We start from the raw sequence: 20,225 nt of genomic DNA on the forward strand, positions 1-20,225 counted from the left end.
CTTTCCCTGTTAGTGGTTTTGTTACCTATATGCATAAACTTGTTACTCCCTCTCTCTTGTGAAAGTGGGTAATTGTCTCATGTTTTTTGCTGTTTTTTTTAAAATGCCATAATATTTCAAATATAACCTTGATATGAATTTTATAAAGTCATTGTACATTGTCAGTTGTTTTTTTTTCCATGCCACACAATGCCATATACCACAATTAAAATTTACAAAGTTGACACTAATTGAAATATATATTTTTTGACAGCAGCCCCTTGCAGGTTAAACAAGAGTTCCTATTGTTTCATAGCCTAATGCCAAGAAAAATTACAAATAGGTAATTTTCCTTGGTGATGTTAATGTTTCTGTGTCTGTGCAACTAAAAAATTGAAGACAACTCCAGTTAGCTACAGTTTTTTTAGTTGCACAGATCCAGTTAGATGAAATGCCTTGGCTTTTTAAATTATTATTGACCCCTTGTTCAACTTGTTCATATAGCTGTTTAAATACCAGACAATCCTAACCACACAGCCAGCACTCTTTATCTTTTTCTCACAAACAACCCTTCAAAATACACAGTGTTTGTGGTTCTCTAGGCACCTCAGATCATAATTTGGTGATGGTTGCTTCTCTAATGGAGATTTTCTCTTGTGGGCCATTTTCAGCCTTGTGTTATTTAGCATTACAAGAATGCAAAATAGGATGGTCCACACAATTTATATTCTTATTTTCCTAGGTTGGATTACTGTTTTAAATCTTTGGATGTCAGTGTTTTCTCAGGTTAGTGAAAGTGAAATTATTTATGTAGGTTAGTGTTAGTGAAGTTATTTGTGTAGAAATGAATTGCTTTATTCCATACTCCTCCTTAAAATTTCAAACCTAAACTTTGATTTTCCAATAAATGTGCTAAGACTTCAAGATAAGAATCTTGCAATCACAATTGGCTTGCATCCAAATGTCCAGGTTAATTTTTCTGCCCATTCCAATGCTTACAACAGTTGTAAAGCAGTTATTAATCAGTCTAAACTAGATTTTGAATGGATCCAAATGGTGGTTGAGCATTCTGGTCTCTTGTCAAAGGTATTTACCGCAACTTCTGTCTGTTCTACCATCTCTGTTATAACATGCTGGGTCTATTGCATCCTCAGCTAAAGATAAAGCTGACCTACTAGCATCCTGCGTTTCTTCTTCTTTTTTTTTTTTTTTTTTTTTGGTAGTTGTTGGCGCATCGGCTTCTGTGGCCATAGTGCACCTCCCAAGGTTTTTGCTGTACTTTGATTCAAGCCCGAGGCGGGATTCGAACCCGCGACCTTTAGGTTGCCAGGCAGGCACTTTACCCACCCGGCTAGCCCGGTTGGCTGCGTTTCTTCTAACTCTTGTATTGTTGACCTTGGTAAACCTCCTACCATACCCATTACACTTCATTCAGTGCCTCCTGTGGTCTTCCTACAAAAGGTTGTTAGAAGAAATCTGAACAACCTTGATTTCAAGAAAGTTCCAGGTCCTCATGGCATTCTCCACTTGTTCTCAAAACTTGTGCTCCTGAGCTTGCTCCCATTCTGTTTTGGCATTTTAAACTTTCTTATTCCAGTGTTGGTTTTTCTTCTTTCACTCAAATACGGCCAGGGAATTGCTCATATCGAGACAGCCCCTAAAAAAGGATGATATTTCTCTCCTATTCAATTATCGCCCTATTGCACTTAGGAAAACGAATTGCATTCCTTTTCCAATGTAATGGAGAAATCCATCAACACCACCAATTCTTAAACTATTTCGAAGCCTTCCATTTGATCAGTGATCACTAGTATTCATTCTGTCAGTGTTGATCTAATGATAGATCAATTTATGATACTCATGTATTCAGTGCTTTTGGCATTTTTAAGGCTTTTAATCACATTTGGTGCAAAGGTCTTCTGAACAAGCTCTCATCTTATGAATTGCTAACTGTTTTTTGCAATTGGGTATCCAGTTTTCTTTCTCATTGCTCACTGCAAGTGATGGTAGATGACTATCTTCTAACTTCTTCACTAATTTAGTTCTTTCTCCCACCCTTTTCCTCTTGTATATTAATGGCCTTTTTCCACTGACCTGATATCCTGTCCATAGTTGATGATATCCTGATATCCTGTCCATAGCTGATGATAGCACACTTCATTCTAACGTTCAACTTGAGAAATCATGCCCTACATAAACAGCTTCAACTTTTTGAATATCCTCCAATAATTTCTTAAATGCTAATCTGCAGGCAGTTCTTCAGTGTGGCAAAGAAAAATGATTTAACTTTAATCCCTCTGAAACTCAATCCTGTCTTATTTCTCATGGGGAAAACAAAAGCCTAATACTTTTGTTCATTTTCAAAGATACTAATCTCTTTTGGCATAAGCACATCACAATAATATTGCTTCTTTTGTAATCAAAAAACTAGGTTTTCTTTTTAACTCTTGATGTTACTTTTCTTTTAAACAACTACTCAGTCTATACAAATCTCAAATCTGCCCTACCATGGAATACTCTTCTCACATTTAGAGATGGTACCCTGCAAAATCTCTTCGAAACTTTTGATTCCATTCAAAAAAGAAGACAGTTTGGTTAATTAATGATCCATTTCTTACAAAATAACTTCCTTGTTAACTTAATCTGTAACTCTCCTACTCTCTTCCAAACCAATCTGAACATGTACTGTAACCAGTTGGCATCCTTTCCTTGTCCAGTTCCAAACTCACAGAACCAACTTTTCCATTTTCTCATTTCTCCCAACTACTTCAGTTTTCTGGGAACAATTTTTTCTTCTATTTCCTGAAAATCACAATGTATAGAAATTGAAGTCTAATATCAACAATAGTGGCGTAACTGGGGTGAGGCAGGTGGGGCACGTGCCCTGGGCACCAAATTTGGGGGATGCCGTTTTATATTTAAAAAATGCAAAAATTCAAAAGAACAGTTTTCATAGGGCACCATTTTTTTTATATGCTCTGGTTGCCGTCAACCCTAGTTACGCCACTAATCAACAAGTATCGTATGTCCTCTCAACCTACCACCCGTACACAGTACTAAATACTGTACTATTGTTTCTAATACTATTCGCGTTTGGGATTTTCATTAAAAAAAAAAAAAAAATTATGAAATTAGCATTAGTGGAGGCATATGATGCAAGAAAGTAAGCTTATACAGCATCAGCCAAAATAAAAAATAAAAAAAACCACTTCCCATTTCACTGATCCATTAATTTCAAATGTTTGTCTAGTTCTACCTTAAATTTATTTACACTATCAACTTCCACAACAACAGATGGAAATTTGCTCCAGCAATCAACTACCTGCTGGCCAAAGGCAAATTTCTGCACATTTATTCTACAACTGTCTTTCCTTAGTTTGAATCTATGTCCCCTCAGGTTCGTAATCTTAGCAAAAGGAATAATTCCATCAGCACCTCATCCCAATCTCATCACACCTGCTTAATCCATTCAAGGCCTTATACACCTCAATCAGATTGCTTTGCAGGTGTCTAGTTTGCAGAGCTTAAGCTTTTCTTCATAAGAGCACCCCTTGTTCCCCTCACCAATCTTGTTGCCCTTCTCTGTTCTAGCAACTCTACATCCTTTTTAAAGGATGTAGAGTTGCTAGAACAAGTCAGGCCTGTATGCAGTACTCAAGCTGTGGCCTGACCATTGCCTTATACAAGGGGATAATCACCTCCTTATCCCTGCTTGCAAAATTCCTGTATATCATTGACAAGACCCCATAACCTACTTTGACTGCCTGTCTGCACTGCTCAGAAAACTTCATATCTGACTGCACAATTACTCACAGGTCTTTCATTTTCTACCACTCTAAGTGTAATACCACACACAGTTAGTACATTTCTCTGGGGTTACTTTTACCCATATGCAGTACTTTGTATTTGTCAATGTTAAAACTTCAGTTGCCACTTCTCAGTCCATCTGCCCAACTTTTCCAGATCCTGTTGCAGCAGCATACTGTCATTACTGTTATTGCCGACCAGGCTAGCTGGGTAGGTAAAGTGTCTGCCTGGCAACCCAAAGGTCGCGGGTTCGATTCCCGCCTTTGGTTGGATATCAAGATGATGCCGAACCAACCAGTTGGTTGGATATCCCGGCCACGATACACGAAGGAAGCAAGAAAAACTGGTTCCTTCGTGTATTGATCACATCATACAAAATAAATAAATTACTGTTATTAATAACCCTGTCAACCATTGTATCATTCGCAGACTTTGACATTAAGATTGATATAACTTCATCAATATCATTGATAAATATACAAACTATTGATAAATATAGTTACTTAAGTAACTATAATTACTATAGTTATAAGGCCATAATGAAATTTTAAGAGCACACTTTTTTCATCAGATTTTTTTAAATTGACTATGGAGGTAATTGTCCTGCTATCTATAGATGTTTCAGTTATTTGATAGTAATAATCTAGGTCTGTTTTTTACCATCAGGTCTTGGAATGGACTGGGGCCCACTGGAACACCATTCCAGTTTTTCACGTGCATCATCAGTAAATTCTGTACATACTTGATTATTAAAAATAATAATTTATTAATGAGCATTCCCTTTAACAAAATGGAATGCCCATTAATAAAGTCCTTCTGTTTTGACCCATGTTTACCATGCAATGAATTTTTAAAATCAGTAAAATCATATTTCAATGTAAATAGTATTAGTACTGGCAAATTGTGCAAGGAAGCAAGCTTATGCAGAATTTAAAAAAAAAAACAAACAAAATAAAACTGCTTCAGCTATCCATCCTTTCTAATAATTTTTCTAATCCCTAAATTTATTCAGACCATCCACTTCCACAGCGTCAGATAAAAGTTTTTTTTTCCAACAATCATTTACTCTCTGATTGAATACAAGTTTTGCACATCCCCCTGCAACCATCCTTTTTCAATTTAAATTTGTATCTTTACGTATGTTGTCTAAGAAAGATTTAAGGTTGCCATCAGCATTTAGTTTACTCAACCCATTTAAAGCCATAAATACTTCAGTTAGGTATTTAATTTTAAAATGCTGCAGTTTTGCATAACCGAAGTCTATCTTGGTAAGAGTACCCTTTTCTGCTCCTCGCTAATCTGTTACACTTCTCTGTACCTGTTCCAGCAGATCCACATCCTTCCTGAACTGAGACTTCCAGATCTGTCTTAGAAAATAGAGGAATTATTATTACTAATTTCTAAGACATTATTTTATTCTTGGTTGTATTAATTATTATTTAAATTTATTTTAATTTATTAATCAATTAATAAAATGTTTAATTCTTATGAATTCTTCAAGTTCTCTGTCCACAGGCAGGTTCAGGGCTCCATTGACACCATTTTTCTCTGTCTTGTGCTTTCCTTTTAATTCCTGCTTAATTTCCTCTTCCCATCCAATCCATCATTCCAATTCTCCTTCTCCCAACAGCTCTCTTCCCACGCATCTTCCCCTCTATCACTTTCCTCAGCATGCTTTCTCTTCTCAAAACATGTCCTATAAAGTTGGTTTGTCTTCTTCTTAGTTCTTTTACTAAGTTCTCTGTTCTCCTACTTTCCTCAAAACTTCCTCATTACTCACTCTGTCCACCCATTTCACCCATTCCATTCTCCTCCACACCCACATCTCGAAAGTTTCTAGCCGTCTGATCTCCTCTCTTCCCAGTGTCCATGTCTCTGAGCCATAAAGTACAACAGTCCATATTAATGTTTTCTCCAGTTGCTTTCTTAATTCCTTCTTGAAACTTCTTCTCAATAGTTCTTTTCTATTACTAAATACCTCTTTGCCCATTGAAATTCTTGTTTTTATTTCCTCCAGGCTTTCCCATTTTTTGTCATTATACTTCAAGTATTTAGCCACCTGTTCCAATCTTATTCCATCTAAAGTTACATAGATTCTTCTTTCTGGCCACTTTGAAATTAACATTATCTTGGTTTTCTTGCTGTTAATCTTCATATTGTACTTCTTTACTTTGCTGTTCAAGTTATCCAAGGAGCTCTATAATTCCTCCTCATTATTAGCAATCAAAACCTGGTTGTCTGTAAATCTTGTTGTCTTTATCTTCTCCCTTCCTACTTTTACACCTCCTTTCTGCTCTTTTTTGTACTCTTTCATCAATGCTTCTGCATATATATTAAATAATAAGGGGGACATGGAACATCCTTGCCTTACACCCCTACAAATGTCTACTTCTTCTGAATCCTCTCTTATGAATTAATGTATTTTAATTATTTAAAATACTTTATACATATGATAAATGTATAAAGTATTTTATACATTTCATCAATGCTTCTGCATATATATTAAATAATAAGGGGGACATGGAACATCCTTGCCTTACACCTCTACAAATGTCTAACTCTTCTGAATCCTCTTTTATGAATTAATGTATTTTAATTATTTAGAATACTTTATATGACTGCATATTTATAACTGTCTGAATATATTCAGAAATTTCTCCGAATAAGTATTTGGCAGCTTCAGTAATTTATTATTTTTGTTTGTCCACAGATTTTTTTTTTCTTATATAGCTTTGGTCTTCATTCCACCTCACAAAATAAATTACTTTTACAATAAACTGTTGCTTTGTGATAAAAACATCATTTATTTATTTGATAAAAACAATAAATTTATTTAGATGGATTATGGACCAGGAACACTGCAATTTATAGCCGAATGAACCTGACGACCATAATATGTCAGTAGAATGTGAGGAAGAGAATAGGTAACAAGCTAACAAAACAGGAATCAAAACTATGGAAACCCTGGAAGGTACATAAAGAATAAAAAATAAATAAAAGGAATAAAAAGAAGTACTTAATGCTAAAGATCCCATGATTTCAACGGTCAATTGTCAAAACCATTGGAAAGACAGTAAGAAGTAAAGCCTCTATTTCTGACATGAAATATACGTAGCATGTGGTGGAAAATGGTGAAGCCATATTGATTTTTGAAATCATGGGATCTTCAGCATTAAGTGCTTCTTTTTATTTCTTTGCTATATTGCTTTATGCAGAAAGCAGCATGAGGCAATAATGAATGTTCATGACCTCATCAAGGTGACACTGGCCTATATTTTTTTAATATAGGCCAGTGTCACCTTGATGATGAAAAAAAAAATTCTGATTAAAAACAGAATTTTAAATTTGCACTAATGTTTCGAGAAGTATTCTTTGGGACTGTTGGAATATGTACCAGTTAATGTATTTACAATCATGTGATTTCAACAAAATGCACCTTTTTGGAACCACATGCAGATTTTGTTTACCCTGTCTACAAGTGGTGATCTTGGATGAGAGGGAGACTTGCTTGTTGTGATAACCACATTTGGCAAATAACACCTTATTAAGTTTAGTAGAAAATAATCATTTTAGAACACAGTTTTTAATATATCAGATGTCTTAAAGTATATCAGCACTCTTTTTTAGCATGTCTTTGTTGTGACACCTCAAGACTTGCATAAAAAAATTGATAGGTGTGTACAGGCCTTGAATGGGTTGAGCACGCTGAATTCTGATGGCATCCTTCCACTTGTTCAGATTATGAACCTAAGGGGGCATAAATTCAAATCAAGAAAGGACAGATGTAGAATAGATGTGCGGAAATTTGCCTTTAGCCAGCAGGTGGTTAATTGCTGGAACAAACTTCCATCTGTCGTGGAAATTGATAGGTTGAATAAATTTAAGGAGGAACTGGACAGGCATTTTGGAGGGAATGGTGTGATTTTTTTTTTTTTTTTTTTGGCTGATGCTGCATAAGCTCATACACTTGCTTTCTTGCATCACATGCCACTACTACTAGTACTACATTGTGACTAAAATAAAATCATTATTCTGCAATAGTTTGGTAGTCAATGTTGATTATTTTGAGTTTATTATACAGTGAAAGTTTTTTTTTTAGAACTGTGAAGAGACAACTGTACACTGGCAGTAAGCAGCATTGATGCTCATTGACAGTGTGTATCATATTTATGTTTCTTGGGAGCCACCTCCCCATTGATATTTTCATTTGCTTATATTCTGCAATAGCATGATGCAGGCACAGAAAACTCTGATCAGCAGCTTTGTTAGTTTCATGAAATACTAAGCTGCCAAGCAAATGGTTTCTTTTAACTGTAAATTAGAAATAAAAACTTTAATTTATCCCCATTTTCCTTAACTAGCCTTAGCTAGAATTACTGAAATCTGTTAATATATTAACAGATTTCAGTAATTTTATCAGCAAAACTTTAGAAACAAAGGTAAAATGGGTAACTCATCATCAACATCACTAGTGGTAGTATGTAGAAAGTTTGGGGGCCATCTCTGTGGTAAATTTGGGATCCTGGACCCTTATTTTGATATAGATTTCTATGTTGGTATTTTATTTTTTTTTGTTATTTTATTATTATTATTATTTATTTTTTATTTTTTTGTTTATTGTTATTTTTGTTTGATATTAAAATGTAGCTAAGGTATTGATCCTTGGTAGCATGTATTATCATATTTCTTTTGCACTGTTCTAACAACTTATTCTCATTTGGGGGAAATAGCCAACCGTTTACAATTAATTTAATAGCTATTGTTAAACTAGGCATCCGTTTAATTTTCATATAGAATTTGGCCTTTTTTTTTTTATTGTTATTTTTGCATGATACTGAAGTATATCATTTTGGTAAAACTTTTGAACGTGTACTAAAAGCCACCCAGTGTGGGGGGGGGGCATCCCAAATTCACAGCTCTTGACCTTCCAACAGTTGCATTCTTGTTTGTTACCAACGTTGTTGCCCTGCATGTGACAGGTGCCCAACTTTGTTTTTTTATTTCCGGAAAGAGTTTTTTGTACCAGCATATATAATACCAAATATTTCTTCTTTTATTATTAGAAAACCTTGGTTAGCATTTAAATTTTTTGTAAAATATTTTTTGTAAATATTTAAATTTTTTCTAAAAAATTTAAATATTTCAAAAATGCTGTGCATTTTTATTTTTAAACATTATATTTAGAAAAAAAAAAAAATTATTCTGATGAAAATGAAAAAGCAAAGTTATGTAATTAAAATATTAACATGAAACAGTCACTTTCATTTTTCCCTTTCAGAAAACTATTTAAGCATGTAAAATTTTAAACATGTGCATGTATTTCTACTTATTGCATGTAAAAAAAAATAAAAAATAAAAATTCTAAAATAAAAAAAAAAAGGTATATATTAGCATGTATATACTGTATTTTATTATTATTCACTTCCATTTTCAGATTTTTCAAAATTTATTTCACATTTGATGCACTTCAGTGTGCAAAATTTGAAACATCTCACTTCCCATAGATTCTGTCTTGACCAAATACTGTCTTTCATTTTATTTATGGAAAACAATAACAAATCTTTCACAAACAACTTGTGCTGAGACTGTTGATGTTTACTTAACTGTAGGAGAGAAAAGGCAAGTAACCTTGATCTATAAACAGACAGATTCAAAACTTCATAACAATGTTGGCATGTGTCAGTTCCCACATTAGTCTTGATACAAATATTTGCTAAGATGATCACGTGGCATCTGATAGACAATTGCATTTAATTGCTCTCTGAAAACTAAAAAATAAGGGGAAAAAATCAGGAAATATTGCCAAAAGTGTGACTAAATTTTAAGAAGCTAGAAAAAATTTTAATCATTAATTAAAGAGTAATGTGCATCATTATTTTGGAGTGGTACATGTCAGATCTTTGTGAGTACCATTGGGTTAAGGGCAATGATTGTCAGAAAAGTATATCGTTTTTTTTTTTTTTTTTTTTACTTCAATACACTTTGTTGCAACTGTTGCTCTTGATTAGTGGAAGCTGATGAGAGCAAATGGGAGATGTCCAGCTCTGTCCATCATGATTATTGAATGCCAACAAAAGAGCTAATATTAGCCACATCACATCTCTGATCTCACATGACCAGTTGTGTAAGATCAAAGTAGTTATCCTTTTATTGTCTCAATAAAAAGATCACTAATTTTGCAGTATCTGAGCACAGTGCTCAGGTGAGTAACAGTTAAATTCACTTTAGAATTTTTAACATTTTTGGTATTTTTAAATTTTAGCTTTTTGCACAGATCATCAGTGCTATAACATAAAAAATAGTACAAAACATTGTTGGAGTAAAAATTTAGTTCATTTCAGAGCTTTCTGACTATGTAATTGTTTATAATTTTAAAATTTTGAATAACATGTCATACTTTATCCAAAAGAGTCTAACAATTTTGTATTAAAATTATGAAATGTGGTGTAAGCTGTATACATACAGTTTAACTAATAAACAAAGTAAGCAGTACTAAATTTAAATTTAAATATTTTTTCAACAGAAGTCAAGTTAATATGAAAACAGTTTTAATGGCCAGTTCTTCAGAAGACATACAAAAAAAGTTCATCAACCTGGGTCATCTTTTAAGAACAGCTGATGAGACATTAAAAACAAAGCAACCTTGTGTACATGATATTCAGAAGGATATCCATTTCCATTTGGATTCAGCAATTTCGTCAGTGAATGCTTTATGTGCTTTACTTGAAGAATGTTCACAGGTTTGTGCAGTATTTGTCAACATTATTTTTAGTAACTCTGAATGAAAAAGTAATTTAATGTAATGTTTTCTTAATGATATTAAGAAATATTGAAATTGATAGCATATTAATCATCTTTATTTAATATAATGCTTATACAATTGATTCCGGTTATTTGGGACACATTGGGAATAGTGCATTTTGGCCCGATTAAGCGGCTGCCCCAATTATCCAAAGTTTCGCGTAAATAGTTAAAAATACAGTCGACCCCGCTTTACAGTTGGTTCGCTGTACAATCAAATCACGTTACGATGGACTCACCACAGAGTAGTAACATATCTTACTTCTCTGTGGGACTCACCATAGCAGAACTATATATCATATAGTACCGTTCACTATACGATATGTAGTAAGCACCGGTCATTGTGATCACGTTTGTGAATTAAAGTATAATTCTATTAAACAGCAATTCTAATTAGTGAAAATATGAGGAATATTATCCACAGGCTATAAAAGTAAAGATATACTGCATTAAGCACAAATTTACACTATCATGTTACCAATTAAAAAATTAAATGATACCTGAAAATCCGAGGATTATTTTCCACAGGTTAGCAAAATAAAAATAAATTTACGCTTACATGCATAGCTTAATTAATACGTACTGTAATATGTACATATACTAACTAGTTGACATTTCTATTCACTGACATTTGTGGGTAGGCGTTAAAATTTAAAACAGTAAAAAAGATAAGCAATCAATAACAAAGAACATAGCACACACAAATCGCAAGTAACACACGATACACGCAAGTGAGAACGGAGTAACAAGTTATGAAGTTTAAAAAATAGGAATGAAGAACAGATTCTGAAAATAAATTTTTTTATATGATTGAAGAATTAACAGAAAAATCCATTAAACAGGGACCTGCTAATTGTTTTATGGTTGTGACCTCCAGAAATCCGACCGAACCACGTGGTATGGTCAGAGACAATCGTAGTGTAATCTTGAGTGCTGTGGTCTCCTGCCCCGATTAAACAGCATGTTGTCCCAATTAAGCGAAGTAAACCCTGGCTATTTTCTCGATTGGGCTCTGTTCTTTAAGATTTGGCCCAAATAAATGGCTGCCCTGATTAACCAGTGGCCCAAATAACCGGAATCCACTGTATTAGAGTGATGAATCACTAATTCACATGCATCCAGAAATATAATAAAAAAATTTAGATGATTTTACAGTAATCAAGAGAATTACTAGTAAGATATATACATAAGACTACTAGTAGTCATCAATTTATGTTGGGGGATGTGTCGTATATCAAAATGACGTAAATTGGATGTGTTTTTATCTGTATACATCTGTGTTTTTGGACTTGCCAACTTAATTGAAGCATCATCTTAATTTAAGCTTCACTTAATTACTCATTCAAAACCAAAGTTACATAAATCAATGTTAAAACAGGAAAGCATTACAAATTATATATAAAGTAGCACAACACATGTATTGTACTACTGTACATGTGAATGTTTATATGTATTGGTTAGACCAAATTATCTCATTTTAAGAAGCTAAAGGTAAAATCTGACTAAAATCCTGAGTAGAATTTTGCTTCTTTTCTTGTTCCCAGTTCATTATAGCTGTACAAAAGATCACTCAATCCTTGACTGAACTTGCCATTCCATGTATGGGCCATCCTAATTGAGGATGGTCACACCTTTCTTGAATGAACTAATGACTTGGTCATCTTTTGGTTGTGAGCCGTTTTACTTGCAGTGCTGTCCCGCAAGTACCACAGCTTTCATTGTAGCCTGAATTACTTTCTCTCAAGATGCTGCAATATTGTCTGTGGGCTTCTTATTTATGTATCTTCTACAGAACTCTCCAGATAATGGTTGGGCCTTACCACTTGTAATGGTGGTAAGGCTCAACCATTTTGGTGATTGGTTGTTGCATGGTCTGCTAGAGAAAATAGGTTTTGGATGTTGTTACATGGGCTGCCAGAGATAATAAATTTTGGATATTTCTACCATCTCTTGGTCTATTGGTTGCTGCAATTCAGTATTTGTTGGCATTAAAATTATTTGTATTGTTGTCATTCAGGCTCTTGGTTTTTATTAAAAGGATGGTAAGGCACATTGTCAGAAACAAACAAGGTCCTGTGGTTGAAATTTTGTTCAACTTTTGTTCCTATCTGGCTTGCATGCTGTACAGGGCAGTGACTGTTTCATGTATATGCTCATGTTCATCACAACATTTATGTAATTGAGTTACGACCAATAAAGGATGCTTATTTATTTTTTTTATTTTCATTTGTTTATTTACTATACTTCTTGACATCGAGAGAGAGAGAGAGAGAATACAAATTATTTTTAAATTTAAAGTTTAAAATATTTACATTTCAAAATAAAATATTGTTAAATATAGATACTAGCACAAAAATTAACGTTAATTAAGTGGTCAAATGGACATTTTTTTTTTTTTTTAAAGATTTAATGCAGCAAGAGCTTAATTCATTGTAAGAGAATGATTTGAATGAGGAGAACATATATTGGAAACCAGAATTTGTATAAGCAACATCCATAAGATGAGAGCAAGAATTAGTTAAGAACTAAATGATAAATAAATTGTAGGAATGAAGATTATCATAAACTAAGCATAATTTAATGAAACCAACTACATAGACTTGCAATCTCTGTGATTGTACTTTTTTCCTGAAGCAAAGGAAATAAATATGTTTTCAATTCATTTGATGACTAGATATGAGAGATATTGCTAGGAAGGTGACCAATTAACAGAACAAACCAACAGTAGGTGAAATTAGTTGCATGAAAAGGATCAAAATAGTGACCTCACTATTGAAAGCTGAAAGATCTGAGAAGGCCAAAAGCTTTAGTGATATTTACTTGAGTAGATGGATGTAGGTCATCTTGTATAGTAATGCCAAGATCTTTGAATTGATTAACAACTGATTTGGCCTTGAGTGTTGTAATAATCCCTAGGTAGGTATGGGGAAAAAAGTTTACACATAGTCTGTGCTTTTTTGTATTTAAACTAGGGTGACCAGACATAAGAAAAGCACCTGGGGTGGATGGGATCTATCCAGCTTTATTAAAGGAGGTGGCAAAGCAATTAAGCAAACCCTTAGCCATAATTATGAGAGCATCCTTAGACTCAGGGGAGGTTCCCACGGACTGGAGATGTGCAAATGTATCCCCAATTCACAAAGGGGGATCGAAGGGTGGCACGAGTAATTACAGACCAGTTAGTTTAACTTCTGTTCCGGGTAAAATAATGGAGTCACTGGTTAAAGATGCATTGCAGGATCATCTAGACAAGACTGCAGCAATAATTCAGACACAGCATGGGTTTGTTAAGGGAAAGTCTTGTCTGACAAATTTGATAGGATATTATGATGTGGTTACAAAGGAACTGGATGCAAAAAAAATTTTGATATCATATATTTGGAATTCAGGAAAGCTTTTGACACTGTTGCGCATGGAAGACTATTGTACAAATTGGAGCAGAATGGTAAGTTGCTACAATGGATAAAAGGATGGTTAAGTGGGAGAAGACAGAGGGTGGTAATCAATGGGTGCTGCTCTTCGTGGAGACTAATGTTATTATTGGAGTCCCATAGGGTTCGGTGTTAGGTCCACTGTTGTTTTGTATATTTATCAATGATATTGACAAAGGTATATCAGGCTTAATGTCGAAGTTTGCAGATGATACAAAGGTTGGCAGGGTTGTTAATGACAGTAATGGCAGTGTGCTACTGCAACAGGATCTAGATAATTTGGGCAGATGGGCTAAGAAGTGGCAACTGAAGTTTAACCTTGACAAATGCAAAGTACTGCGTATGGGTAGAAGTAACCCCAGAGAAACGTACCAACTGTGTGGTACTACACTTAAGGTGGTAGAAAATGAAAAAGACCTGGGAGTAATTGTGCAGTCAGATATGAATTTTTCTGAGCAATGCAGACAGGCTGCCAGGGTAGGTCATGGGGTTTTGTCAATGATATATAGGAATTTTGCTAGCAGGGAGAAGGAGGTGATTGTCCCTCTGTATAAGGCAATGGTCAGGCCATGCCTTGAGTACTGCGTACAGGTCTGGAGGCCTCATTTTAGGAAGGATGTAGATTTACTTGAGCGTGTACAGAGAAGGGCAACAAGATTGGTGAGGGGAATGAAGGGATTCTCTTACCAAGAGAGGCTTAAGTTCTGCAAATTGCAGTGGCTGGAGACTAGGCACCTGCGCGGTGATCTGATTGAGGTGTATAAGGCCTTGAATGGGTTGAGCACGCTGAATTCTGATGGGATCCTTCCACTTGTTCAGATTACGAACCTAAGGGGGCATAAATTCAAATTAAGAAAAGACAGATGTAGAATAGATGTGTGGAAATTTGCCTTTAGCCAGCGGGTGGTTAATTGCTGGAACAAACTTCCATCTGTCGTTGTGGAAGTTAATAAGTTGAATAAATTTAAGGAGGAACTGGACAGGCATTTGGAGGGAATGGTTTGATTTTTTTTTTTTTTTTTTTTTGGCTGATGCTGCATAAGCTCATATACTTGCTTTCTTGCATCACATGCCACTACTACTACATCCAATTTTCAGTGTTTTTGTCTGTCTTTCCTGAAATTTTTTTCGAGGAAAAGTTTTTTAGAATTTTAAATATGTTTACATAGTAATTTTTATCATCTCCATTCACACAAATTAACTTTTTGATCTCTAACTAGATCTACCAAATATGACTTCATAGAAGGCATTTGCATTTCTATGTTGGAAAAACTACTTATACATGCAGGTTCAGTTTATCGAGAGCCTGATTCTAAGAAAATAAGATTGACAGTTTGAAATATAATTCTCTTCTATCTTATAAGCAGTGTTAGTTGTGCAGATTTTGAGGACATTAGTGCCATCCTGTAAAACACCACCTGTGGGCTAAAAGCTGGAATCCCATACAGTAGAATTAATTTAAAACCTAGTCAAAATTTTAGTATTCTGGTATAGTGGATAATCTGCATTTTGTGGTGAGAATCTGTATTACAATTTCCATTGATGATCCAGCTTAAATAAGCAATATTTTCATCATTACTAGTTCATTGAACTTTGTTCTTTAGAAGGTGCAATGTATAACAAGTTACTGATGCTTTAAAAATTTACTTGTTAAGCATCTAAAAACCAATCGATTGAATATTAAAAATTTCTGCAATATTGATGGGATTGAATATTAAAAATTTCTGCAATATTGATGGAATTTTTAAACAGCTTTTCTTGTAGAAGAAAAGCTGTTTAAATTTTATGAATCATTATTAAATGAAACCTATTTCCATGTTTACGACGGTCAGCTTGATATTTCAATAAACAAATACTAAAAATTTAGTGTTCCGGAATTGAATAATATTGGTCATGAATTACATGTCAGATGATCAAAATGCTGATATGCATTGAAAAAAATTTTTTTGCTCTTAGGTGTTTAAAATTTTAATTGATGCCAGTATTCAGAGTAAAGAAGGGTAAAGAAATAAATACCTTGTAAATATCTAGAAAACAGATTGAAACTTTCAGTATATTCAAATGTATGCAATTTGGAACAAGCTGAAAATCTATGCACTACATTCAGAAAGTTTGTGGAATCACACTGGTATTTAAATTGTTTGCACTATGGTCATAAGGTTTCATGTGGCATTTACCTTGTGCATATGAATGCCAAGTGGGAACTGACTTGATCACTTCACTCTGTAGCTGAGTGGTTATGCTCGAGGGTGCTTAAGCATATGTGCTTTGAATGACCGGAGTTCAAGCCCATGACTGCTGAATACAGTTCTGTTTCTTGTATTTTCTCTATCTTGTGAAATCCTCTGACTGCGTGGTCATCCCGGAGTATAAACAGAAAATTTGTGTTACAGCTGATTGATTGCGGAATGCCACAGTTTGAACAGTGTGCTAACATCAAGTTCTTCTTTAAATTTGTGAAAAAATGCTACAGCAACACTGCAAGCATTACAGAAAGTTTATGGAGATGCTGCTTTGAAGAAACCAGAATTTTACCAGTTGTTTAATCAGTTTAAAAATGGACAGGAAACACTGGAAGATGAACTTTACAGTGGCTGCTCTTCGACATCATGAAACAATGAAAATGTCATCAAAGTGAAGGAACTCGTGTGAAATGATCGGCAAATGACGATTGTCGAAATTGCTCGTGAAGTTCAACTGTTAGATGATCAAATGAACTGTAGGAAAGCCATCATAGCGATTTTTTTAAAAAAAATTTATGCAGATCCGAGCTTCCTAAGAAAAATAGTCAATGGGGATGAGAGTTGGACGTTTGCCTACGACCCAGAGATCAAGGTGGTATCATCTGAATGGCACACAGAAATGTCCGAAGAAGTCTCATGCGACAAATCCAGGTGCCTCCGTAGCCAGGTGGGCAGGAGCGGCAGTGCATGGCACATGCTTCTTGATTAGACTGGGGTTCGAGCCCGTGACCACCAAATACCGAGGATGCGGAAAGGTCAGGGAATGACCACCGCATATCCCCGGTGCAATATGGCCTTAGTTGCTAATGCTCCTAAAAACCAAATAACAACAACAACAACAACAGCGACAAATTCACTGAAGTCATGCTGATTTTTTTTTTTCGCCAATGAGGGTATAGGGCACCATCAATTTGTGACTGGGGAAAAGCATTACTGCTGTTTACTATGTTGAGGTTTTGACACGTTTACATGAGAATGTGAGGCAAAAATGGAATGATGGTTGGATCCTGCACCACAACAGTGTGCTCAGTCACATAGTGATTGCAGTTCACCTGTTCTGGGCTGCAAAAAAAATTATAGTTATGGAGCAGCCACTCTGCTTCCCTGACCTTGCATTGTCTGACATCTGGCTGTTCCCTAAAGTGAGCTTTGGGGTCGTTTTACTGCAGTGGATGACATCAAAGAAAATACTGAAATGGTCATCTGTGCATTAAAAAACACAATTTTAAAGAATGTTTCAAAGCTTGGGAAGACTAATGGTGTGCGTGCGTGTGCTCAGAAGAAAGGTACTTTGAAGGTGATCAGGTTACTAATCTGTCAGAGATATACTGAGTATTTGGGCTTCCAAAGTTTGACTAGTAATGTCATTAAATCAATTGAACTAAACATAATTTTATATATAATTGTGTTCAGTTTAATTTAATGTATTTATATTTTATATTTAAATTAATTTATTTGATATATTAGGTTTAGTTTAATATATATAAATATATATAGATTAAACTCCCATCTTTTCCATCTTGTAGTTATGATTGATGTCTTTTGAGGTTATGATGATCATCATGTTGAGATCCAAACTTCCTTACATTTAAAGTGTACAGCTCTAAAACGGTGTTTGCAGTCCAGCCGCTAGTTAGTACACTGGAGTGAACCTATTGGTAACTCTCTAGGAGGTTTCTGGATCGGGGGGAGCCTCCGTAACCAGGTGGGAAGGAACAGCAGTGTGTAGCACACGCTTCTTGATTAGCGGAATGACCACCGCATATCCCAGAGCAATATGGCCTTAATTGCTAATGCTCCTAAAAACCAAACAACAACAACAGAAATCTGGATCAGTTGGTATAAAATTCTTGCTACCTCTACTCTGCCAGATAGTACTGGAGGGAGTCTGAGTGGTATGTATGCGGGGGGGGGGGGGGGGGCATTGTCGAGGCCACGTTATGTCAAGGATCTGGGTTTATTTTTGAATTCAGATAGCAATTTTGAAAGTTAATACTTGGTGTCCCAAGATTTTACATTTATAACTTGCCGCCATTGTTATACGATACGGAGCTTAAGGTTTAACGTAAAACTATATAGTGAAATATGTAGCACTGTGTTAGAAATCTGTTAGAATAGTATATAGTATTATCAATTAATCAGTAAAATTTATTAATCTTATGAAAGTTTGTTAATTAAATTATACTTAACAGAATCATGACCCAGACTAGAGCAGCAAAGCAGCTTTCACAGAATAGCCAGAGTGCTGGTGCCCACGGGAGAACTGAAGGGTAGCAATTCTCCAACACATCACAGTCTAAAACAATGCACGAAATGTGAAATGTTTGCAGACCTGTCTAGAACAGGACATGATCTAGCCAAGGAGGATGTCTTTGTGGTGCTAGGTGCAGAGACTGGGAAGAATTAGGTGGCAACTCAGTGTTCTGATGGGCGTCTATGAGAGTTTGAGGTATAGGGTAAATGCCCTCGAAGAAATTAATGAGGGGGCCCATCAAACTCTCAGCTGCCCAACTCAACACCAGAGCTCACTCCTGTGCATCAGGTAACACAGCGGCAATCTACAAGGCAGAATGCGCTGGTCCCACAGGAACTAGTTATTGTCGGTGACTCTATTGTCAGGGAGACGGGGAATATATTATGCAAAAAGGATAGGTAAAACAGGACCAGGGTATGTCTGCCAGGGGCAAAAGTTGATGATGATGTAGGGTGGATATCATCTTTTAAGGGCACAAAAGGTGATATTGATGTATATGTTGGCACTAATAACCTTCATAGTAAGAGATCTGCAGATTTACTTAACAAGTACAGGTCAATGCTGAAAAAGAGTCGCGAGTTAGGGTTAAATTTGAAAGTGTCTGCAATTCTGCCCAGACACGATAGGAGGGAGTATATGATGAGAGCCTTGTCGATCAAATCGGCCCTGGAGAGATTGTGAAAGACTCACGGTGTAGAATTTTTTTCAGTGTGGTCTGTGCTTGCTAACAGGAGAGACTGTTCTACAAGGATGGGATACACTTAAATAGAAAGGGTGCAGGTATATTTGCTGATGCTATCGAGGCAGTGTTAGGTGGGCTCAAAAAGTGTTAGCTTGGGTGGATTCACAGACTAAAAGATTAATGGAAGCTGCAGGCAGAGGCAAAAGTGATTCTTGCACTGCTTCTATTTTAATGAGCAGCAGCCTAGAGAGCAAGTTGCTAGGTCCTTCAAGAGCTGCTGGGAATCATCATGGAACAAGTAAATACATGGGCTGTGTTAGGGTAACTAAGAGTAAGAAAAGGTGCATGTATACTTGCATGTACACTAATGCTAGAAGTATAGTAAATAAAATTAATGAATTTGAAGTTCTGATCAAGACATCAAAGGCAGATATTGTTGGGATATCAGAGACATGGTGTCACACAGATATAAGCAGTGCAGAATTGGAATTTGGGGAGTAGAATGTATACAGAATGGACAGACAGGGTAGGAAGGGAGGAGAGGGTTTTGCTGTTAGTTAAGAAACACATAAAATCTAAGGAAGTGCATCCAGTTTACATGGGCGGACAGTACAATGTTGAGTCTGTTTGGTGTGACATAAACACTACGAAAGGGAAAATGAGAGTAGGAGTATGTTATAGGCCTAATGATTCTGATGAGTACAATGAACAGTTGTGCAGAGAAATAGAATGGGCCAGTAAATCAGAATGTCTAGTGATGGCGGATTTTAACTTTCCAGATATTGACCTGAACTAGTGGGTTGGTCACTTGCACACTAGCAAGATTTTTGTGGATTTACTGTAGGATTGATTTCTACAGCAACATGTTCGAGGGGCAACTAGAGGGAGTAATACCCTTGATCTGATTATCAGCAGTGATTATTCATGCATTAAGAATTTGCAGATAAAGGAACCACTAGGTGACAGTGATCACAGTGAACTGATGTGGGATTTATTTATAGATGTAACTACCATGAATGGTAAAGGGA

General features: G+C 35.4%; 1 protein-coding gene across 1 annotated transcript in view; it reads left to right on the top strand.

Annotated features, from left to right (window-relative positions):
- Positions 1-10,316: 10,316 nt before the first annotated feature.
- Positions 10,317-20,225, top strand: part of LOC150079408 (bifunctional 3'-5' exonuclease/ATP-dependent helicase WRN-like) — a 307,463-nt gene continuing 297,554 nt past the window's right edge. The window contains exon 1 of the mRNA XM_090384034.1: positions 10,317-10,526. Within this exon, the coding sequence (XP_090240160.1) occupies positions 10,323-10,526 (204 nt within the window). The 5' untranslated portion in view covers positions 10,317-10,322. The remainder of the gene's footprint in view (positions 10,527-20,225) is intronic.

The sequence above is a fragment of the Mastigoproctus giganteus genome, chromosome 10, assembly GCF_048544385.1.
Source record: "Mastigoproctus giganteus isolate SK-2022 chromosome 10, ASM4854438v1, whole genome shotgun sequence".
Lineage (NCBI taxonomy): Eukaryota > Metazoa > Arthropoda > Arachnida > Uropygi > Thelyphonidae > Mastigoproctus > Mastigoproctus giganteus.